This window comes from Anneissia japonica, unplaced genomic scaffold, assembly GCF_011630105.1.
Source record: "Anneissia japonica isolate Jap-2015-1 unplaced genomic scaffold, ASM1163010v1 scaffold287743_len2803612_cov181, whole genome shotgun sequence".
Classification (NCBI taxonomy): Eukaryota; Metazoa; Echinodermata; class Crinoidea; order Comatulida; family Comatulidae; genus Anneissia; species Anneissia japonica.
This window is the reverse complement of record NW_022733259.1, coordinates 2,112,685-2,137,913: the sequence shown is the minus strand read 5'-3', so window position 1 is coordinate 2,137,913 and position 25,229 is coordinate 2,112,685. Positions and strand designations below refer to the sequence as shown.

The 25,229-nt window shown below is 34.3% G+C and overlaps 1 protein-coding gene and 2 long non-coding RNA genes across 6 annotated transcripts in view; 2 read left to right on the top strand and 1 right to left on the bottom strand.

Annotated features, from left to right (window-relative positions):
- LOC117116031 overlaps positions 1-1,315 on the top strand; it is a 2,775-nt gene extending 1,460 nt beyond the window's left edge. Inside the window, exon 2 of the long non-coding RNA XR_004446668.1 lies at positions 434-1,315. This is a non-coding gene — a long non-coding RNA (uncharacterized LOC117116031). The remainder of the gene's footprint in view (positions 1-433) is intronic.
- Positions 1-5,086, top strand: part of LOC117116030 — a 14,413-nt gene extending 9,327 nt beyond the window's left edge. For all 4 annotated transcript variants that reach the window (XR_004446666.1, XR_004446664.1, XR_004446667.1 and 1 more), the window contains 3 exons: positions 3,140-3,206; positions 3,821-3,888; positions 4,631-5,086. This is a non-coding gene — a long non-coding RNA (uncharacterized LOC117116030). The remainder of the gene's footprint in view (positions 1-3,139; positions 3,207-3,820; positions 3,889-4,630) is intronic.
- Positions 5,087-9,098: 4,012 nt separating this feature from the next.
- On the bottom strand, positions 9,099-18,296 carry LOC117116027 (nucleolar and spindle-associated protein 1-like). The gene is made up of 8 exons (XM_033259965.1): positions 18,077-18,296; positions 17,749-17,883; positions 15,143-15,530; positions 14,247-14,458; positions 13,829-13,903; positions 13,463-13,658; positions 12,463-12,591; positions 9,099-11,613 (listed from the first exon to the last, which is right to left on the bottom strand). The coding sequence occupies exons 1-8, from the start codon at positions 18,158-18,160 to the stop codon at positions 11,453-11,455; spliced, it is 1,380 nt and encodes a 459-aa protein (XP_033115856.1). The 5' UTR covers positions 18,161-18,296; the 3' UTR covers positions 9,099-11,452.
- Positions 18,297-25,229: the final 6,933 nt, after the last annotated feature.

Sequence of the window (25,229 nt, the reverse complement as noted above, 5' to 3'; positions counted from 1 at the left end):
TTATACACATCTCCAGAATCAGAAACCAATTTATTTAGGCATTTTCTTTGATACACTGAATCATGTAAATAAAATTGTGTGGTGTAAATATTGGTGCAAATTATGTAGCATGCGCATCAACCGACGCTTTCGATTCGTCGAATAAATTTGCCTAGTGAAATGCAGGCTTTAAACTTATAGCAACCTACTTTATTTGTTCAGATTCTTATTATTCTACTACAGAATACTTCAAATACAGTTGGAATTCTTATTAAACAATTAAGACATTTAACAATTTCTATGATAATCCCACAGTATTTGTCAGAGTTATATAAAAAAAAAATAAAACCCACATTAAAAAAACAGGAAATTTTAACTTTTATTTTCTATCACTAGATAAGTATTTTTTTGAACACCGTAGGTTTAAATCTTTTTTTAATGTCTTTTTTTCCAGATACCACAATGCCCAGTCTAGTTGGCATACTGCGTGCTATTTGTTGGCTTTTGATCCTAATATTCATCGCTTGGCCTGTGGCAGGATTTATCGCAGGATTGTACATCTTCCTCCTTCCGTTTGCCGTCTGCATTGTGTTTTGCAAAACTATCGTTGATTTTCTAGAAACCATTATAAAATTACCGTACACTGTGGCGGACAATATGAGACAGATGAAACCATTGTGTAACTAGGGAACCTGACGACTGCATAATTAATGAGGATATATAACATCTGTATTCAATTATCAAGTAGTATTATTCAATGAGCTAAAAAATTTTGTTTATCTGAATTTATTAGAAATTATGTTCTTACAAATCTTGTAATTTTTGTAATTATTTTTTATCAAACTACTGTTAATGTTATTAGAATTAGATGCATTGATCAATTATCAGTGTTATCATTATCTCATGGTCTCTACGATCATTACCTATTATCATCATCCCAACCATAATATTATCTTTATAATCTTATTCTTATGTATTTTAAAAATTATCAATTATTAATTAATTAGTAACTTTTTGTTTGATACAATCTTACAAATTTTGTGTGTAATTATTTTAGATCATTACTGTTAATGTTAATTAGTTGCATTAACTAAATTATTAAATCATTATCACTTACCATCATTATCATCTTCATCATCATTACTACCATCTCTTGGTCGTTATTAATATCTCTATGATCATTATTATCATCTTAACCATCATATCTTCATCATCACCATTTCTTATCAAAAAAATGGGATAATATACGGTGCTCCTCTGTTTGCACAAAAGTATTTAATGATATTTCTTTGTAATAAGTTTTGTCAATAAATAATGTCTTTAAAAAAATTGAAAATGTATTTCCCCGACTTTTTTTCCTGTCTGACAAATTGATTACATAATCTGTCTTGTGTCCTTGATGGTTGGGATGCTGGATTTGGCAGTAGGGGGTGTTTGCAAGATGACATCACCTCAGCTCTACTATGGTTGGGGTAGACTTGCCACAAGTCTCTAATTATAGGTTTTCCTAGTATCAGTTAATTTTGGAGAGCGCCACTAGCGACGGTATATAGGTAATATGGAACGCCATTGGTGTCAAAATAGATTTAAAGACAAAGATTGGGGACTGGAACCCAGTCTATGGTTGGGGCTGAGGTGAGGATATCTTGTGAAAATCTTACTGTACTAGGCCTATGTTCATATAAACAATACAATACAAGAATTATTTTTCTTAATGCAATTTAGTGGGGTGTGATTGCACTGTCTGGCGTATCCATAAGTCTTGAAATGGGGGTGCAAAGGTGATGTGGGAGGGGGGGCCCTTGATGAACATTTGAGGGATGCTAACTTGCAAAATATAAGGTGATTTTTAACTACTTACAAGTGATTTTTTTGGGGGGGGGGACGCGAGTAATTTTTGGAGGGGTGTGTGCGCACCCTTAGGTACTTCACCACTGTCGTCTGCACCCCCTCTGCCCCAGGAATGGAAAGAGGGATAGTCCATCTACTTACCCAGTGGCCGGTTGAAGGTCGCATGTTTTTAAAATTATTAAATTATTAATCCTCAGTTTAAAAGTTTAATGAATATTTTTTTACAAAATAAAGTCAATTATGCTATGTTAGAGGGTAATGTATTATTCTGGTAGTAGTGGTCCAAAAGCAGTGTGTGGTCCTAAATTATCAGAATTATTTTCTTTGAAAAACAATTGCTGGTCATTACTTGGATTTATTCATTCATTTATTTCAACAAATGTTGTGTGATGGTTGTCCATCCAACCAAAGCTGATCATTTAGGACGCTATAGAAGATATACATACTGTACTAGCAAAGACAACATGTGGGTTTTGTGCTCCGATAAAAATGCATAATGTACCTAGTCAAACATATAATATGCTCTTTCAAAACCAGCAAAAATATAAATAGCATACAACATGTAAATTAAACTTTATAACTGATATGATAAAGTTTCATAGTTTTCAAATTTGCATGTACGCTACTTAAAAATAATACAGGTAATACTGTAATACATGTTGTTGTTGCTATGGAAAGACAGAAGGCTGTTACAAAATGACATATCATATGACAGTTATTGATCACATGATGAAAGACCTCTGCATGATCATGTGACTTGTAAGAACAATAACAGAATGGAATGTAAAAAGTGTTGATAAAATGCTTGACTGTAATTCCATATCATGGATGTGTCACTTATTGTGACTACTTCCTGTATATCCACAGGGTCAGTTATTTTGAATATGTTCAAGTCTTTTTCTGACTCAATCAAAGCATGACTATGAACTGCATGAACAAATTTACTGTTTGCTATTTAAAAAAAAAACCAATAATTGTTCCATGGAAAAATAAAATGGAAGTAAAGACTCAATTTTGCTTCTTTTATAATTACAAATTTGTTTATATACCAGCCTGTTTACAACTACTGTAGTATATAGAATAGTAAATAGCAAATACCTTCACCAAAAATAATTTCAAAGCTTGTACATGAAAATAATAATTACCAGTAATTTTATTTGGCCTTAAATACAGTAAAAGCAAGTAGTATAAACTATTTTTTATTCTCGCAAAAATGAATATTTTAACAGTATATGGTACTAATAATTATAATAAAAGTTATTGTGAGTGATTATGAATCCCGATTTAATTTTGTTTGTTGTTTTTCAAGGTTCCAACTACAATATTAACCTAATCTACTTGGAAGAGTGTCATAGGCAATTATTCCAGTGTTAAAGGTACAGTACAATAGATTTATGTCCCATTCTTTAAAAAAATCAATTGTTAATAAAGTAGTCAGACAAAAACAGTGAATTAAGAATTTTTATTTATTTGATTTTTATTGCCTATTAAATTTTTAATTTTCTGTATAATCCTCAGAATTTCCATTTCAAATTATAATTTAAGAGCCTAGTTTAACCTGTAGGATTGGATTGATTCCAAGGCTAATCCACGAAAGTGTGAAGAAGACGTATTTGCAGTGGGGCCTCATGGTGGTGATAGGGCAGTACTCTGTGGAGACAATCCCCTACTCTTTTTCGAAGAGTGTACTGCGTACTTTAACGTGCACACGGGCCATAATGCACACGGGACCAACGGCTTAAACGTCTTATCTGAAAGACGGTGTACTATCATAACTTGCATTTCAGCCTTTTTAGCTGAAATACAAGGACAGCAATGGGAATTGAACCGGGGACCTAGAGATCTCCATGGTTCAGCGCACACACAGTGGCTACCACCAGTTTAGCCGACTGAGCTAAGCTGCTCTATTTTAATAATAATAATAAAAGTTATTACAAGTGATTATGAACCCCGATTTAATTTTGTCTTTGTTTTTTTTTTTCCCCCCAAGGTTTCAGCTATAATACTAACTTAATCTACTTGGAAGAGTGTCATACAGCCATTAATTTAGTGTTAAAGGTACAGTACAATAGATTTATGTTCAATTCTTTAAAAAATCAATTCTTAATAAAGTAGTCAGACAAAAAAGAATTTTATATACAGTATTTTATTTTTATTGTTGCCTATTAAATTTTTAATTCTGTGTACAATCCTCAGAATTTCCATTTCAAAGATATAATAGATAAAGAGCATTTAAACCTGTAGTGCTTAAAGTATACAGTACTTATTATTCTCATGGAGTAAAGGGTAAGTCGCCACTGGGAATAATTTGGTACTTACTAGCTTATAGCTGTATCCACATCAGATCCGAACCGAAATTCAGACAGCGTTCAAGATGCACTGAACCCCAGCATCCCTATTCTTACACACTGATTCAATTTTCTGATCGCTTCGGTAGGCCTTTCAATCCAACAATTTGGATTTGGCGTGAATGCGCACCTTAACCGTGTTGAATTGGTTGTAGGCTAGATAATCTTATTCATTTTTATTAACAGTAATTTATTTTTCCAACCTCCAACATAAACCCGATTGGTGGCTTTCAAGAAAAATTGGTGCATTCATAACTAACGTAAACGAAGCCTAACAAAGCTTTATATAATATAAATAAAATGAAATTGTAAATTTAATGTGAAGTACTTTATTTTCATTTAATATCATAGTACAAATTGAAATTTTTAGGATTTGTGTATTGAAAATCAAAATAAATAAAAACAATAATATGACTGAACTTTAAAAAATACAACTGCCACCTTACTTTCAGGTCAAAATCAATTTGTTTCTTTCACCTTTCATCTAACATGGCAAATTGTGGCTGGTTGTGGAGTATCGTGTGGTTGATAATCTTGCTAGTGATTGGTTGGCCGATCGGCATTCTGTGCGGTCTGCTTTACGGATTTTTGTGTGCCTTCCCACCTTGTTGTGTCGGGTGCCAAGACCTTGCGAACTTCATTCATAGAGGTGTAGAGCTGCCACGCACGTGTGCGCAAAACATGGTCGCCCAGAAATCTGGTTGTTAGGTATTGCAAATGCAATCGCCATCACCATCATTGCAGCATCCATGGATTCGTAGTTGCTAAGTAACAGAACTATCATCAGACACAACTCTTTATACTTTTCACATACGAGTTTACAGGCTTATGAGTGATTTGTCATCATGGCAAAAATCTTCAAATTTTGAGATGGCCATAACCTGTATTTGTGCTTTTACTGGGCTTACCATTAAATGTTTAATCTATTTACAGCCATAGTGATTGACAGTATGTAGTGCGCATTGAGAAAAGAAGGTGCTCTCCATTTCGTCATGTTCAATTTTTTGGTCAACTATGCCTGTTGAAAATTTGATGGCGGGGAACACATGGGACTTCAATGGCATCGCGCAAACGTTCTTTACGCGCTGCGGCAACTTTGATCTTGGTTCAATTGCATAGCGTAGCTTTGCCGAGTGATCTCCTTCTCAATAATACCTCCATGGTTAAACCTGTAGTGCTTAAAGCCTACAGTACTTATTATTCTCATGGAGTAAAGGGTAAGTCGCCACTGGGAATAATTTGGTACTTACTAGCTTATAGCTGTATCCACATCAAATCCGAACTAAAATTCAGACAGCGTTCAAGATGCACTGAACCCCAGCATCCCTATTCTTACACACTGATTCGATTTTCTGATCGCTTCGGTAGGCCTTTCAATCCAAAAGTTTGGATTTAGTGTGAATGCGCACCTTAACCGGGTTGAATTGGTTGTAGGCTAGATAATCTTATTCATTTTTGTTAACAGTAATTTATTTTTGCAACCTCCAACATAAACCCGATTGGTGGCTTTCAAGAAAAATTGGTGCATTCATAACTAACGTAAACGAAGCCTAACAAAGCTTTATATAATATAAATAAAATGAAATTGTAAATTTAATGTGAAGTACTTTATTTTCATTTAATATCATAGTACAAATTGAAATTTTTAGGATTTGTGTATTGAAAATCAAAATAAATAAAAACAATAATATGACTGAACTTTAAAAAATACAACTGCCACCTTACTTTCAGGTCAAAATCAATTTGTTTCTTTCACCTTTCATCTAACATGGCAAATTGTGGCTGGTTGTGGAGTATCGTGTGGTTGATAATCTTGCTAGTGATTGGTTGGCCGATCGGCATTCTGTGCGGTCTGCTTTACGGATTTTTGTGTGCCTTCCCACCTTGTTGTGTCGGGTGCCAAGACCTTGCGAACTTCATTCATAGAGGTGTAGAGCTGCCACGCACGTGTGCGCAAAACATGGTCGCCCAGAAATCTGGTTGTTAGGTATTGCAAATGCAATCACCATCACCATCATTGCAGCATCCATGGATTCGTAGTTGCTAAGTAACAGAACTATCATCAGACACAACTCTTTATACTTTTCACATACGAGTTTACAGGCTTATGAGTGATTTGTCATCATGGCAAAAATCTTCAAATTTTGAGATGGCCATAACCTGTATTTGTGCTTTTACTGGGCTTACCATTAAATGTTTAATCTATTTATGATTATTTAAGGCCAACTTAAACAGCGTCGCATGACGCAGCCCAGCGCAATTTGTTGTCACGTTGAGTCTGTGAGTTAACGCAAACGGGATGATTTACGTCGGGGACTGACGCTTCGTAGAATATTAAACATGTTGAAGATTTCTCCCGACTGCTTAAGACTATCCCGATGATGAATCGCACCGGGTTGCCTCGTATGACGCTGTCTGAGTTGGCCTTTACAATGAATTTTCCTTCCATCCCATCTCAACTGATTGTCTTAATTAATCTATCACAATCACCGACAATACCAATTTATCTTGGAACAACTGCATAAAATGACATGATATGACAAGGAATATTAATTTTATTATTGAATGTAATCAAATCTTTATCCAAACTATCAAGGTGCTCTGTTAAAACTATTTTAAACTATTTTATAATTAGGTTGAATGTAATAAGGTGAATAATTCTTAATTTATAAGTGTAACTATTATAGACAATGTAGTGCATCGATATTAATACACAACAAGCCAAACCAGTCACTTGTTGCAAATCGTGTTTCAGAGATAATTCCCAGAACATGCTGGAATGTCAAAATTTTGGAAATCTATTTGATTGCACTAAAGTAACCTTTATATCTATATTATCATACTATGCTGTTATTTTCCCCTTTTTCAATGTTAAAACAACAATTTTTAATGATTTGGTGATGGTTTCTGGCTCAGAAATGCTCAAAATCATAAACTTTGAAAGCTGATTTCTTAAAACAGCTGTATGTTTAAACTCTTGTAACTTTATAACGAAATGTCAGATTTAAATGATTCTTTTACCATTTTATATTTAACTATGTATTTAATACCTAAAAAATTATTTTTGCGATGAGTGACTGGTTTGTCTTTGCAACATATAGTGTATGTTGAGTTTTAAAGGGAAAATATGTATGAACTTAAAAGATGTACTGTCTGTCATGAGCTAAAACAAATGAAAAGTTAATTCCCTATTTGAATTGTATCTTTCCTGTATTGCTTTGCATAGAGCCTTAAGCTGGTAATAAATTTAAGGATTTTCTGTAGTACAGTAAAATGTCTGTAAATCAGTAAAAAAATTTTTTTTTTCAATCTGTCGGAACTTAGTAACATACCATAACACCTTGAATAGATGCCCATCTCGAATTGAAGCCCCCTCTTTAGTTTGCAAAAGTAGTCTCGAAAAGAAGCCTGTGGGCTTTTTTTTTTTCAAGATACAGTAGTACAGTACATATACTGTACTGTACATGAATTTAATTCTGGTTAATATACTTTATTATGAGAATATGACACAGATTGATGTTACAGTGGCCCTATTTATTGTTTTATACAGTATTAGTAATACCCAAAATTTAAAGCATTCATTTTGAAAAGAAGACCCGCTCTTTACTTTGCAAAAGTAGCCTTGAAAAAAAAGCCCATCTGAAAAAGAAGCCCATCCAAAATTTGCAAAGAAAAGAAGCCCAGGGCTTCAATTCAAGGTTCTATGGTTTTTGATTCTTGTATTTAAACTACCTATTCAAAACTGAACTTTGTTTTTGGCAGACAGTACATCTTTAAACATGAAGATTTTAATTCAAAATGTACTCTTTTACAGTACATAAGAAACAGAATTATTAACCATGGATTCTGACAAACCAAAAATGCATTTTACTGAAAAAACTGAAACATTAAAAAGGTGAAATTTTAAACTTTATACCAACAAATATTTGAAATACTGGAGTATAGTTTGTCATAGTACATTTTACAGTTAACTATCTGCTAAAATGTGGTTTTAGATTCATTAAGGGTGCAAATGATAACAAATAGTTTTTTAGATATAGAGTATGTTATCATATTTGAAGCATTGAATTGCATGAGAAATGTATGTAGCTAGTAATGATGTACAGGGTACAGTATTTAAATTCAGATTTGATTTAAAATAATTTGGTGCAAATGATAACAAATAGTCTTTTAGAATATGTTATCATATTTGAAGCATTATTTTGCATGAGAAATGTATGTACTGTAGTCAGTAATGTATTCAGATTTGTTTTAAAATAAGTTATTTAACTTATACATTTTCGTAAGACATACCTTTGAAAACATAATAGAGGTTTTTTGCTACCTACGAGCTGACAAGATTGTACATGTACTCGCACTCATTTAAGAAATGTTTATTAATTTTTAATTTAATTTTCAAATTACCAGTGTAGTTTAGGTTTAATATACTTCAGGACTTTTAAATGTGAAGATTTTTTTCTAAGCTTTGCAAGGCCAAATGAGAATTATATTTATAATTTAATTCTGTGTTACAGTATTTTAAGAATTGTTTTTTTTATACTTGGTTTTTTGTGACAGATTTTGTTATGATTCATAGTACTGTATTTGTGTATTTTGTTTATTTCTACTGGTTGGCATAAATTCTTATCATAAATTCTTATACTTAAAGAATATAAATCAGTAATAAAAGAGACAATAAAATACTCTACCAATTCAAATGAGTTTTTTTTCACAACAGAGGATCACATTGCATTTTATAAAATTATTTAAAAAATAATAAAAAATATTAGAATAATTTATTTGGTTAATAAAAAATTACATTAAATAAAATAAATCAAATAAATTAGTAAAAGTTATTGTACAAAAATTGTAGTAGTTAAAGATCAATCAATTTAATTAAAATAAACATTTTTACAAAATAATGAATCATATTAAAAACAGTTTATGTTGCTTTCATGAAACATTTTATTCATCAACAAAGCACTTTTGTTGAACCAATCAGGTTGAGAAATTTTACAAGAAAAATAAGATCGTCGACCAATCACAAACAAGCTGTTTAGTAGTGAAAATGATTGAACCAATCACAGATAAGCATTATGAAATGGATAGATTAAGTCAATCAAAAGTATTCAATTTTACAATAGGATTGAACTGTACAAAAACATGGTGGTGATGATAAATATTTTGAAAAGTGTGCCTGGTTTCTTACTACTGTATGTTTATGCAGACACAAGTTTTAAATACTTAGATACATCAAAACTTAATTAAAACATGCATAGTTAAAAGCATTACAATATGCATAGCTACCAAATTTGGCTTAATTTTGTGTTACTTAAAAGCAATCAGAAATTTACTGTTTAAGTGTGTTTTTGACTAACTGTACATATATATATATACAGAACATCAAACTGTACATATATATATACAGAACATCAAATGTAAATGGACTTGGGAAAAAAAATCAGTAGTTTGTGCCTAAAAATAAGACAGAGAGGTGAGTTCCAGGGTGGCACAATAAGTAGATAATGTAGAAGATGCTCAAAGATTACCAAATTAATTTGAACCACATGAAGAATCTATCAATGCCGGAAACAAATATATGCAGAGTACAATCAGTAAATGAAAAAAAAAAAAAAAAATACAGCGTAATTCAGGGGTGGACATAAAAATCGGTCAAAGGGCCAAAGCTAATTTTTGATTTAACACTGAGGGCTGCACCCAAACTTTGATGTGTCCAGTCTGCTTCCAAAAACCTCAAAGCACTGCTTTTACACCACTTTTTTCTCAGTTTTAACGTTGCTTTTTACATATGATCGGCGTCAGGTCGTAAAAAGCAAGGTGTTTTCTAGGGGGCCGCACACTTAGGGTTTTTAATTCATTTTTTTCGGAAAAAAAAATTTCTGTCGGCCACATGCGGCCCACACTCAACCCACCTGTGGCATAGTCCATTGTGTAGTTGTCCATCCCATTGAACTTAAATTCTGGTAAAGTTTTTTGGGAGGTGACTGTAGCCAGAGGGCCAGGAAGGTAGTTCTAGTCTGGGCCTCGAGTCCAGATAGCATTTTATTGCAAGACTATTTAAAGTAAATATGTTCATACTCAATCTCAAGTTAATTGTGGAATTACGGTGTACACGGGTATATCATTTTGCATGAAAATTACTTTCAAAGATTACCCAATTTTTTTTCTATTTATTTTGAACATAAATGAAATTTTAAAATATAGATTAATAAGATGCAACAAGAACTTAAAAAGCAAAATGGAGATTCAAAAGTCAATACTACATGATTATATCCACATGAAACACTATTATAAATTCATTGTGAAGCCATCTATAAAAATTAAAAAAAAACACTGACCTGCATATTTATCCTAGTACAGTACTTTGTAATCTCAACAAGTATTACACTTGTTCATCTTGGAATCATTATTTTAAAACATTGTTTAAAGGAATTTATGTTTTTGTTGCTTACTCACCACTTATATCTTCAAGAAATACTTTTACATTCATCCTAATAATTTCATTAAATGATATCACAGAATCTAGAGAGCTTACAGGCAGAGTAAAACAGATCTAATCAAAGCATTCACTGCCCCAATTCTATGGAGATCACAGTGCCATACCGTGAGCACAAAATATTGTTTTTAATGACAGACCGTTCAGAGTGTCACTGACAATCGGCAGACGCTGTTGGGTCGTCTATCGCTCACAGGGAATGGAGTGGGATTTTTTCGGCCAACGGTCTTACGACCGCTGTGCAGCGGTCTTGCGACCGTCGTACAACGCGGTGAGTGCTCTGCTTAAGTGCTCTGCTTAAGTTATTTGCTTAGATTCAAACACTGTTGCATCTTTCGATAAACACTGTTACAATTATAATTGACAGTTGGGATGCATTAAAAAAGTAATACTTTACAAGAGAGTTGTCCATATAACATAGCACATTCAGCTAAGAAGTATTGTATTATTTGTAAATCATTTTATTTCAATATATAAAGGACCAGTACTTTATAAAAACAGAAATTCTATTTACAAGCCAAAAAAGGAGAATCCTAAAACTGCATGCTTGTACATATAACAAAAACAAAGATTAGAAAATACAACATAGTACATTATTCTAAAAATGGTCTAAAATGCTTTCAAAAAGAATGTACAATATATATATATACAACTTATCCATACCGTGCTATACCCAAATATGGGTGTGATGACACCATTCTGCCCATATATAGGCAAATCACTTTGATAGTGTGGACAGATCTTAGATAATCTGGTAAAACTATCTACCTGCAGATGCTTACACCTTGATGCCACGCCTTGCATTTATAGCATTACTTTTTTTGACACATCTCTGCTTCACTGCATTTGCTCGCCTCTCTGCCATGCTCGTCACCTTCGGCTTTTTCAGGTTCTCTTTTGCTTGTTCTACATTCAATTTCTTGTTGTCACTCAGCTTACCTGTTGCATAGTAAGGTTTAAAAGATTTGTTTCTTTTTTTATATATATACTGAGCATCCTGTTCAGTAGATATCTACTATTCTCCCACACGGCAAAGGTTTATGCTCTTATGAAGACAATCCTTGCCGAGACACAGGGCTTATATGGGCTGGAGCTATCTCCAGTTTCAAGTAGAATGAAGCGGATAAAGAATGTGTTCCTCCCCCTGGGAGGGACGCTGGTCCACCACAGGTTACTCCCAACAATACCCATTGATGCAGCTGGGTAGACTGAAGCAAAGTAGATAAAGTGCCTTGTTCAAGGATGCTTTATGAACTAAGTCTCATATCACAGCCTAGGGAGTGGAGTTAGTTTTTGGTTGTGAGAAAAAGTCCTGCAGTCACAGTAATAGAAACGAGACAAGCATCTTAACCACCAAGCAATTCAACTCCATTCTGATAATTTCCAAATTTATGAAAGAGACAGTAGAAGTCTAAGAATATCACCACCGCCACCACGAAACCCCCAAAATTGTTAATACTTTTTTTGTTTTCACAAACAGACTCAAAATACGCACAAACTACTTTGTACCTCTCTTTAGTAAGGTCACCAATATTTCCAAATAGCTTAACAATATAAGATCCTGATATGTTAGGCAACTGAACATTACAAACTACTGGTCATTCAAAAATATTCAAATATAGCTGGAGACAACAACCTATAACAGGATGAATACATTTGGATGTTTTATGTCAAAAAGAAATAAGGATGATGCAGAATGAAAATTATTGATTATACCAGCTCATGGTCTATTTTTTAATAAATCTTTATGGAGAAACATTTAAATATTAACAACAGAAAAATAATTACCTGTATACGGCTTATATGATAGCGGTTTAGCCAAGCTAGCCTTCAGGTCAAAGGTTGCCTTCTTGGCCGATACAGGTCCTGGGGTGTTTGTGTTTCCAGTCCCTTTGAACTTGAAGGGTGTCAGTGCAGCTGTTGCGTAAAAGTTAACAAAATTGAATTAGACACGGAAGTCGAATATGAGTTAAAAATTTCGGAATCAAGAAACTTGTACTCAGCTAATGACATGATTAAGCTTAAAATATTTATCAGTGATCCAAAATAGGATTAGCAATAATTATATTTTAGTAAAACATTTCCAAAATATTGCTGACATAATTGGGAATAGTAAATAAATATTATACGGTAATGGATTATGGGTCATTCTGGCTCAAACCAACCACAAATTTCAAAATGTCATAACTTGAAAACCACTTGGAAATTGAAGCTGAAATTTTGGATTCTTTTTTTCTTGGAATTTTTTTCAGGAAAATCCAAGGAGGTCACATGGGAACTTTTAAGGGGCTGCAATGGTTGTACGGACCAATACACTGGGGGGTAAACCCCTACTCAACTCGAAAGATGTACTGGGTTCTTTATAGTGCACATGAGCAAATTGTACACTGGGTCTACAGTTTATAGTCCTCCAGACCCACAGACAAGCTTGCCGCCAAACCAGCGCCAATATTATGGTTAAAGGTTGCGGCGCCACAGCCTTAACCATTCTGCCACTCGACGTGCTTTAATGAAGTATCGAAAGGTCCACTGATTAATCTCAGATAAGATTGTATAATACATACTCCAAGTATCGGATTAGCAATAATTATACTTTTAGCAAAACATTTCCAAAACGATGGCGTGCATTTCAATACTTGGAGTATGTGTTATACTCTCTTAATGAAGCATGCTTTTTTTAATTTCACATTTAACATAAACCTGGGCAATCACATAAACAAATATCTAGAGCTGTGTAAATGTAGCTGAATGAAATTTTATTGATTCTCAGAGAGTAACACCAACTTACAGCCAACCGACTTGCGAGCTTCACTGGCATTGAGGGACTTCCTGGCACTCGTCCCCTTGAATACAAACACCGACGACGACTTGGTACCCTTGTCAAACTTCACACTCATGTTCTTTGTTGATGTCACTTTCGGTACAAAGACTGGCGACTGGAAAGATGGTGGGGGGACTGGTGCTGCCTTAGATAACCTGCGTTTCTGGTGAAATGTAAAAAAGTCAGTTTTCATAAGAATGAGATGTATAGATTTTTTCAAAATATATTGAAAAAACTTGGGTATCTAGGGTAGGCGTGTGTATTGAAGAGCGATGCTAACTGGCTTTACAAAGAGTGTATTTATATTTTGGTTTCTAGTCCTGTGACACCTACCTTGTTAGCACTTGCAGGTGGTGTACGATAAGCTTTTAGATTCTCTACAGCATTTTTTGTACGTTCTGTCAAAGTCTAGAAAAAATTTTTAATGAACAATGAAATAAGTAACAAATTATATGCCTAAGAGTTGCATCCTGACTAACCCAAAAATTAGTCCAACTGTGAGTCTTCAAAAGTAATGTTGTTTTAGCTCTTTAAGGATTTGAACACAAGAACCTGGTATTAGAAGAATGGCACCTTGTGCATTGCTTAACTCACCAAGCTACAGCCAGGTACCAAACCAAATTCAAAGAAGAAAGAAGATTGAAACAACTAACATTTAGAAGCATTAAAAAAAAACAGCAAATAATGTTTACACTCTTCCACTTAATAATGACATCGTTTCCAGAGAGAAAAGAATAATAAAAGCACTTACCTTTGCTTTCTTGACAGATGAAGTCAGCTCGTCAGTTCTTTGCCTTTTTCGTGCGAGGTAGTCGTCAATGGACTCCATCTTATCGAACTGTCTTTTGTGTACCTTGCTCCAGTCCTTTGTTGCTGAGGTTGTTGCCAATGTAGCTCTCTTTTTTTCAGCTAAAAATGCTGAGAACCGAGGAATGTTGCAGTTAGCTTTTGCTGGCTCTTTCACTAGAGAAAAAAAACACATTTTAGTTCATAATAAATTTTATTAGTTAAAATGTTAAAATTATTACTAATTTTATTATCACCTCTAAAACTTACTTAGATACAACCAAAGATCAGAGCTTTGAAACACAGACTGATCAAATTTCACAAAACAAATTTTAGTGTGGCTTCTACAGAATATCAATTAAATCCATGGTAGACCATTATCTTTGGATTGCACTGTTTGTTACAAGAATCTTGATTCCAGTGCATCTTCTAAAACAGTAAGTTAAGTGCTTAGTAATTTAAATCAATACCTTTGAATCACACTTAAATATGTTACAGAGATTGCAAGCAGATATTTAAGAGTGCTCTCCTTAGTTGTCAGATTTTTGATAAAAACATATGAGTTGAGGGTAGTGTCACAGTGGGTGAATACCTAACATTTGATTTGTCTAGAAAATACTGTAAAACCTTGAATAGAAGCCCTGGGCTTCTTCTGTTTTTTATTTTTTTAAACTTTTGCAAACTAAACAGGGGGGCTTCAATTCGAGATGGAATTCTTCTCGAAATTAAGCCCATTAATCAACAGGGTTTGTGAAAATTGTTGGTACAGCAAGTGAATGATCACTTGAAAGTCTTTGCCATGACATTCACAATGATTACACCTAGGTCAATGTACCAGATGCAATTTGGAAGGATACATACCCTTTGCAGGTGCATTGTCATTGTTCTTAGTACCAGTAGCGTCATCATTTTTTATTTCAAACGTTGAACGGCGGACTTTCTTATCCTCACCACTTTGGTCCTGCTTAGTTGTTTCTTGTGCTGCAATTCTTGGTGATGTTCTACGAGACACTGATTTCGACTTCCTTTTTTGCGCAAAGCTTCTTGGTGTCTCAGATTTAACAGATTGTCTGCGAACACTGTTTGTAGCACCGATTGACTTTCTTGGATGAGGAGTTGCAGATTTTGGCATGTTGACAACCCTGGCACTGCTTGGGGTGATGTTGCTCCTCATGGTATTCTTGGGAGTCATGAGGGACCTTGGGGTAACAAGGCGTACCTTGTGTGCTGGTTTTTGAACTGCTGCAGTCTATAAATATGGGAAGATGGAAAAACTGTTTGTTGATCACTCTTAAACATTCATAATACTAGGCCTAATTATAACAGTCAATATAATAAAGAAATTCACAATTGATTAAAATCTTCATTGAACAACTGTGTTAAATTAAAAAAAAAAACCAATACAGTTATAGAATTTAAACATGTTAACAGAGTTCGAAATCCTATTTGATTATTCTTAAAATATAAAATGTCATAAAAAAAATGTAATTGTAATTTGAAAAGGGCACAGATTTAGTATTGGCTAGAATTTAATTTTAACCTTTAAAAAATGTAAGGTTTGTGTTTTGGAGTTATTTAACGGACGGCCAAGTGAACAAATGTTTTGGAGTTGTAGCATGACTGAGTATGTGGATAACAAATTTTTATTGTTTTTACCTCGTTTTTTTTTTTTTTATCATCTATCTATCTATGATGTTCTTTTACCTTGGTTTTTGTAAAAAAATTTTTTCAATACCAAAATGCAGGCCTGCCATAATTTGGCAGTGTTTATTATGCCGGCGCCGGCAAATATGCCAAAATAGTTATTTTGCCGGCCTATTTCTCTGATTGGCTATTGTAAAGTATAACGTCATCAAATTTTCGGTTGCGAGTTGTATGTTTTGCAGATGCCGGCAGAGACATCACACATATTACTGAACTGTACATAAGATAGTATAATACTGTAAATACTCAAAGTATTGAAATGCACGCCATCGTGTCGGGACTCAATATTTCGACATTAATTGTGTCATCATCAGGAATGAAAAATCCCAACACGATGGCGTGCATTTTGATACTTGGAGTATGTACTGTATTTATACTATCTTATCTGAGAATAATCAGGGGACTTTTCAGTTATTAACCGTATATATTGTATATATCTTTTGTCTATCGCCAGTATTGTTGTGCTGTTACTATTAGTGTTAGGTTCCCGTGGGTTTTTTCAGCAAGCTTAGTTAACGAACTATTATTTAACATTGTTCCTCACAAAAAAAGAAAGAAATGCCAAGAAAAAAAGATCTGGGCCATCTATAGGTGTTTGTTCATAATAATGCAATGTATGTTTCTTGTAGTCAGAGGGATCATCTTATACTTCAACACTAATAATATAATAATAATAACAATAATAACAATAACAATAACAATAACAATAATAATAATAATAATAATAGTGTAGTTTTATATAGCACACATATCCATCTAATGTAAGATGCTCAGGGTGCATGATATGTGGATTAGGAACTCGTTCAATGACTTTCTTCGCCCCTAAGGGTCCCTTCGTGTCTGCGCTACCCGGTAGCCCGGTACCAGCAACTCTCGTCGTCCACCACAGGGGCTGTCTGTTCCAGTACACCGGGGTACCCCTTGCTCGTCTCGAAAGATGTACTGGGTTCTTTATAGTGCAAACGAGCCATTGTAAACACTGGGCCTATGGTTTATAGTCCTTATCCGAGAAGACTCGTTCTACCACCAGAACCAACCATAGGCGAGCGTGCCGTTCGAACCAGCACCGATATTATGGCTATAGCTTGCGGCATCCCTGGTAACCACTCGCCCATTTCACTTGCCACTATTGTAATATTAAAATCATGATCTAGCCTAAATCTAAATCTATTAAGTTACTCCTCTGTCATCAAAGCCTGTTTAGCATCTGGATGAGCTCATGCACAGTTTTATAAAAGCAACATTCATAACCAAGTGCTCTTGTTATCTCAATAATGTGCTGTATATTATTATTATTATTGCTATTGTTTATTTTCAGTTAATTTTACAATTAGTTCAGGTTATTAGTTTAAACAGTAGTAAATTGGCTTGAAGTAGAGCCTATTTCAATTTCGACTCACACAGTGAATCTTATATTTTATTTATGTTGTCTTTATCTTTTCATTACTTACCACCACCTTCATTTTCCCATATTTCACACCACCTTCACTGGCAATCTTTTCTTTCTTGCCCTTTTTCCTTTCTTTCAATAAGTTTCCTTATTTCTTTCCTTATCCTTTCTTATGTTTCCTTATAATTTCTTTCCTTGTCTTTTCTAAAATTTCTTATCATTTCATTCCTTTTTCTTTCTTATTATTTCATTCCCTTCCTAGGCCTAGGCCTGTATTTATTTGCAGGTGCCGGCACAATAAACACTGCCTATAGGCCTAACAATTTAGAAATTGCCTAAAAATTTATTTTAAAATTCAATGAAATTTGCTTACCTCTTCTTGCGACTGTGGTGTTAAAACATTTGTCATGTCACGTTTGCAAGCAGATTTTCTTTTTTTCTGTGGTGAAACACTCTTGTTTGTTGTAGTAGCCCCCTTCTGATTGAGTGCAGCAATAAGCTTATCGGCCTTTTTAATTTAAAAACAAAAACATTTACAGTATCAATATTGCAATGTGTAAAGTACCTAGGCTCGCTCGCCCTGGCTGGGCCAAGCCACGTGAGTAGACCTAGCCTAGAGTCTAGATAGAGAGAGGTCAGTTAGTTGTTAGGCCTAGGCGCTTCCTTAGCCTAGCCCAGCAAGTTAGGTGTTCATTTCTTACCTTCTGGTTAGCTCGAATCCCATTTTTCTTGGCCAATTTTTGCAATTCTGAATATTTTAGGGTCTTTAGATAATCTTTATCCATTTTATATAATATTACTGAACCTGAAAACAATGACTTATGATGACTTTTTACAGATCAAACAACATAAACAAACAAACAAACGCTTTCCGAGACCATAAACCATGCCATACACCAGTTCGAATCTACCTCCTAAAACCTGATTGGTCAATATAAGAACGAACATAAGCTATAGGTGGCGGCAAACATATTTTACACGTTTTCACTAAAGAAACCACACACACACATTCGGTTAACAATGTATTTAAGCCATTTATTATTCTAACGGAAACCAAAAGGTGTAACCTATCATGCTTATACGAAATATTTGTAATTATTTGCTACCCAGTATTAGCCTCTTTAAACACTAGAAATGAATTACTCCATATATATATATATATATATATATATTTGGACTCAATATTAGGAATGTTCTCCCAGTACACTAAATTAAACCAATAGTATTTCAATTTATTCTGGATAAATCATTTTGCTTATTTATTGAGGCTTGCCTCTAAAGCTTAGTTTTGGCCTTCCTGTTTACTTGTTTAGAAAGTTTTAAGATACATAAATAAGACAGTAATACAGTGAAATATATCAATATCTGTCTCTTATACACATCTAGATGTGTATAAGAGACAGTAGTACTAGTTAGTAGAAACAGCGGCACCGAAGCATCTCTCGTAATGATCTCGATATTAAGATGAGTATGACTGCGATGAATTCCAATGCGGCGCAGAATAAAAACACTGCTTGGTACGAACCAAACATGTCGTAAAACCAGCCTGTTGATTTTTTTAAAAATAAATAAAACACAAATCATTTACCGGTATACGAAAACAACCAACGAATTATTTCAAATTTCCAATTATTGCGAATTAATTGCCTATAGATACGTCGTTAATAAGCTGATAATATACTGAATTATTAACATATTATTAGACCTATCTAATTATTTCAATACCAGATACCTACTTATATTATTTGTTGGATAATTTATTATTATTAATAACAATAACAATAACAATAACGTAAAAAACTGTAACAAATGAATAGTAATAGCATTATCAATAACATAATAACAATAATAATAATAATAATAATAATTACCGGTATTATTATTATTATTATTATATTAACAATAATGTCAGTCTACTGATTCAGCCATTATGCATTGGATAAACCGTGAATCGCCCAAGAATGTGGAAAAACGATTTTTAATAATGGGCATATTGATAAAGCAAAAGTACTACTTTACCGTATAAAAATCCTGATATTAATGCAGTCAATCCAGAAAGAGAGTTTATCCATCCAAATGTCACCGCTAGCAATCTGTGTCCCGAAAACTGCCTTGTTATTGCAGTCAAATACGGCAACATTAATCCAGAAGAAAAACCGTTAATAATTACAGCCGCTAAATACCAATAATATTGTGTTGTTATTGACAAGAGAAGATTGCTGACGCAGTTCAAGCATATGGCGAAGTACAACAACGACATCGAGTTACAGATTTGGATAGCGTTTGAGAGTATCTGAAAAAATCTTCCAGCTATTCCACTGAATCCAGAAATTAATAGTCCGGTTGCAGCAGCCATTGGATCAATACCATTGCTGATTGCTTTTGGTATAAAATAAGGAACTGTAGACAGGTATCCCCCATACACCAATGCTGCCACAACAATGTAAGTGGAAACTCCAGGGATGGCTTTTATTTCTCTAAATTTTGTAACTGAAGAAAGTTTCCAAAGTATTGATGAACAACTTAAATTCACTTCTACTAGTTTGACTTGGTGCTCCAGTAAATGAATCTCACTACTGCTTCTACGAAACTGTATCTTCTTGTACTGGTAATTGAAAAATACAGCCAAAACACATTCATTTAACATTAGTCCAGCAAGAAAAAGGTAAGCTCCGTGTAATCCATAGCATTGTAATAACACCTACGAAGTAAGATAAGTAAGATACAAAATCAATTAATATTGTTTGGGATACATTACGTAATAGCTCCGAAAAGAAACAAAAATGTCAACGTTTCGAATAAATTACACTATTTTTTGCAGAAGAACAATGAAGTACAACCCAATACAAATAGTTTATGGACTGCCTTCGATTACACATGAAGTCAGAACATTAACAATACCTGTTGTGAGTACAATTACAAAGCAATTCTTCAATTAAATATCATTCTACAAAATTAAATAAACTTTCAAATGATGTTTTACAAATGCATACAATTAGAAAATCGTATATCAATTAATAAATCATTATTTCTTCTACTAAAATTGTAATTTTACCTCTGTTAATATTGGGAAAACCATTACTCCAAATGACATACCGGAAAAGGCAATTCCAATAAATAACGCAAACCCTTCAGAGTAAAAATGGCTGAGAGATGAGACAACTGAGTTCACTATAAAACTTTGCCCGAAACCTTTATAACAAAAATTAAGAAGTACATACTAAGAATTGGCAGAAGGGAATATTGTGAGGATGAATCACACAAGAGAAATTTAAATGCAAGGGATGCTCAGTGCTACGCACTTACAATTAGAGACGTAAACAAAGCGGAATCTGACGTTCGCATTACGCAAGACAGCTCGACACAGCTATTTTTTTTTTCGAGACAATAAGAGAACTGCTTGCATTTATTTTATTTTGTTCACCATTCAACAGCAACGTAAGTTGCCACTTACAGAATTGAAATTAAGACAAAATAATTTATAAATATATAAATATACTGAAAATGTAAAAAAAAAAAATAATTAAATTCATTTGTTAAAATAAATTTTTTAAAAACCCAAAAGTTTTAAGATACATAAATAAGACAGTAATACAGTGAAATATATCAATATTGCTATCAGATTGAATTAAAGAATTATGTAAATTAAGTAACCGTGGTTGAAACCCCCTACGTGAAACATGAACCTTATTAGCGGACTTCAGCCTTGTACCACGAAATTGAACATGTAAACTAAATAAGGAACACAGTCACAACAATTAGCACTATACAAAAACATTAAATCAAACACACTTCTTCTACACTTAAGGGGTTATAAGGTTAGTGATAACAGAAACATTAAATCGTTTGTCAAGGAATCTAATAAATTTATCTTGGTCATTAGCCAATTTTCATCATCATCACCACCATCATCATTACCACCATTACCCTCACTATTTTTAATGTTAATAGTCATCATAATCACATTTAACATCATCATTAACGTCAAAAAATCAAGAATCATTGTCAGTGTCTTTAGAATCACTGTTAGTTTCATCTTTAAGACACTATTGCTATTGTTATGTAAGTAAATAATAAATAAATAAATGTTATCAATCAAAATAAATAACTGCTTTGGACTTACCGAATATATTACTTGACGCAGTAGAAAAAGTTGCAGCCCAAGCAACATCGGCGACTGTCGCTTCAAAAAAGTCAACAAGGTGAGGTTGAAAAACACCGAATGAGTTGTACCCACCTGATACTAGAGATAAATTTAGCACCGAACCTATTATTATCAATATTCTTAGCGCCCGTTTGCTTGAAATGTTATCCATGTTACGAAAAACAACAACTATCACTATGCTTGTTGAGTTGTTGAACGGTTGTATGAAGACAATTATAGAACAAATTTTAATGGTCATTTAGCGAGTAAAAATATATATTAATTTCAGTACACCACAAGGTTTCCTCGAATGTTACAATTGAAACATATTTTGTTGACACAATGGGCAAATGAATTTCTGGATTTAATATTCCAACGTATTTAGCAATACCACATGTGTAACATCACGACTAAAACATCACATACTACAATAATAATACTCAGAGTAAATTAGTTCTGGATTCAATAGAATATTTACGATGAGATTTTGAAGAACACGGCCCCAGCACTGTTGCTGGGGTGACCCAAGCGAAAAATAGGTGGCGATCAACCGAACTGTCATCGGAAGGTCCGAGCTGTCATGGCTTCACTTTTGACCTATTTGCCAACAAGAGGTGAAACGTGTCAAATCGGTTAAGTAATAGGAAAATTTACAATAAATTGACAACTGGAACGCCATTGGTGCCAACATTTTTTTTTTTTTTTTTTTTTTTTTTTTGTGGAAGCATTTTTACTGATTACTGATTAAGTAAAAGTTTAGGGACTGGAAGTCAGTCTATACTTCAGAGAACATTATGATTTATATTAACATTGCCTATATTCAAAAGTAAACATCGTCGTATAATAATCCTGATATGATAATAGCATTGATCCATCCATCTGTCAATGTTAGCAATAGACTGTTTAGATCGCAACCTATAACATCTTTCCAATTATTGAACAGATTTTTTAAAGAATATAATACATTACAATAATTTTTTTTTCTACTACAGTGTTATAAGAATAGGGCAGATTAAACAAAATCGCATGGAATAAACACACTGAAAATATGTTCCGATAAAAATAAGCTTAATTATCTAATTTTCATTTAGCATCTGCAGGGTTCGAAATAAAGCTGGTCCGCCGGCCAATGGCTAGTAAAATGCATGGCGGACCTGTTAATTATCCCAATAACAAGTCCGCGTGACCAGTTAAAATGTCAATGAAAGTCTGACGAAATACCTAAATAAAAGCTTTAATCATTCACCTCTTAACGATGTCTTTACAAAATATTTCACACAGATAATGTCAACAAGATCGCTATTTTCTGTTTATTGTCATGTTAATGTCCGCTACGAAAAGCCTCGGTCTCAGCATGGTCTCAGTCATTCAAGGCGAACCGATGAACATCGCGCACTAGCCTGACCATAGAGAGGAATCCATGGCTAGGCTAGACGTACAGAGGGAAATCACCTTCTCCGCATGTATAGCGACAAGGAGAAGTTGATTTCCGTCTGTGTGAGCGCCGTGAAGTTAAAACACTGTCTCTTATACACATCTAGATGTGTATAAGAGACAGCAAATACAGGGGCGGATTTAGGGCCCCCCCCCCCCTTTTTGGGAGGTAAAAAAAGAAAAAAAGAAAAAGAAAAAAAATGATAGCCCACAACGCCTCAAATGTTATTTTCGGGCGACTAGAACACAAAAATTTTGCGGGAGCATCCCCTCGGACACCCCGGGGACATTGTTGTCTCGATCGGCCCAAATTTCGCCCCCTCCCCCCACTTTTGGACATCTCTGGATCCGCCCCTGGCTAGTGAAAGGGATTGAGGACCAGTAAAAATATTAATTCACTGGTCCACTTGGCTAGTTAAAAAAAACCTTAAGGGAAACCCCTGATCTGAATAGCACTGGGAATTAATGATTTCTTGTAATTCTTGTACTGTAGTTGGATAACCTAGAAAATTGCTATGCCATTCTAAAGAAAGAGAGAATCTTTTTTATTTCCAGTTTGAAAGTAATATAACAAAAAATGGACTCACTCCTTCTCTAAATATTAATTGCTTATAAAATTATGTTTTTTTCAATTATAAAATTTACAACACATTGTACAAGTCGGTTTTTCTAAATTTTGTCACGAAAAGTCGGGACGCTCATTTCCCCCTATTATGGAGAACGCGCGGACATAACAGACACAGGGCCGACGGAACGTTTTTCAAAGTGGGCGGCCCCACTTATAAGCAGGCGCGTAACAGGGGTCTTGGGTCAGGGGGGGGGGGGGGGGCAAAGGTAATAATTTTCCCGGTTAGTAATTTATGACATGGTGTGATACCCCCCCCCCCACAAATAGAAAACAATACGGCATGGCTTATTTTAATATTAATATAGGGCACACGCGTGTGTTTTTGGAACTAAATATAAGCATTTTCATCGTGGTTTTATTTATTACAATTCATAGGCCTATTCTTTCACCATCATTACACATTGAGGCCCTTCTTTTAGGTAAAACGATCTATCTTAAATTTTCTTTCTCAAGTTTTTGGACTATTATGTTTTTAAATAACTTAGAAGGCAAAGGAGGGCGAGCACAAGCTTTAACCCTAACAAATGCGCGTGAAGCGCGCGAAAAATGTTTGTGTTTTTAATTCTAAATTCGTTGGAATTGATCAAAACTCCCTAATTGTGCAATTTTTAGAGGAAATTGGCCTACCTCAACAAGAAATGCTCTTATATTATATATGGCCACACTGGTTTTTTTAAACTGAATATAAGCATTTTCCTTATGGCTTTATTTATTCCAAACATATTCTTTCAACATCATTACACATTGAGGCCCTTCTTTAATAGGTTAAACGATCTATCTTAAATTTTCTTTCTTGAGTTTGGGACTATGTGTTATAACTTATAAGGCAAAGGGGAGCAAGCACAAGCTGTAACATAAAAAATGCGCGCGAAGCGCGCGAAAAATGTTTGTTTTTTAAATTCTAATTTCGTCGGAATTGATCAAAACTCCCTAAAACGTGCAATTTTTAGAGGAAATTGGCCTACCTCAACAAAATATGCGATTTAAAATTTGAGACTTTCAGGCAATTTCCCGGGTGAAAAGGGCATTCAATGGGGAAAGACTTTCCACAGATGGATATTTTCCCCTTGCCCCCCGGTGATTACGCCACTGCGGAGAATACCTGGCGGCTTAGATCAAATGCGCTATTGACACTTTTTGAAGTGGAGAATGGGTTGCAGGCAGGGGTATTGTGATATCTGTTAATTATATCTTCCTTTTTATTCTTGTCTTTATTTTTCTCTTCTCTTTTCCTTTTTCCTTTCTCTTTCTTTCCCCTTCTTTATCTTTCCCTCCCTCTCCCCTCTTTCTTTTCTCTTCTTACCCAACCTGGTACGACGGCTTGGTCAGCCCGGTAAAAACCGTCAGGGGGGGGGGGGAAACAGTCTGCCCCCCTGCCCCGCCTGTTACGCCACTGTTTATAAGATGAATGGGAATATGAATCACGCAGATCTGGAATCAAATCTAGGTGGTGGGGTCAACATTCCTCCCCAGGGAAAATTTCGATTTCTAGATGGCGGGAAATGAGCTTTCCCGACTTCTGTGGTGTCTTTTAATTACTTTTATGTTCTTCAAAATTCAAGGTTTTCCCATCTTGAAAACGGTCTGGTAATTTTTTCCCATTGTTATTACAGTAAATAGGGCTTATGTGTGTATACATACATATCTA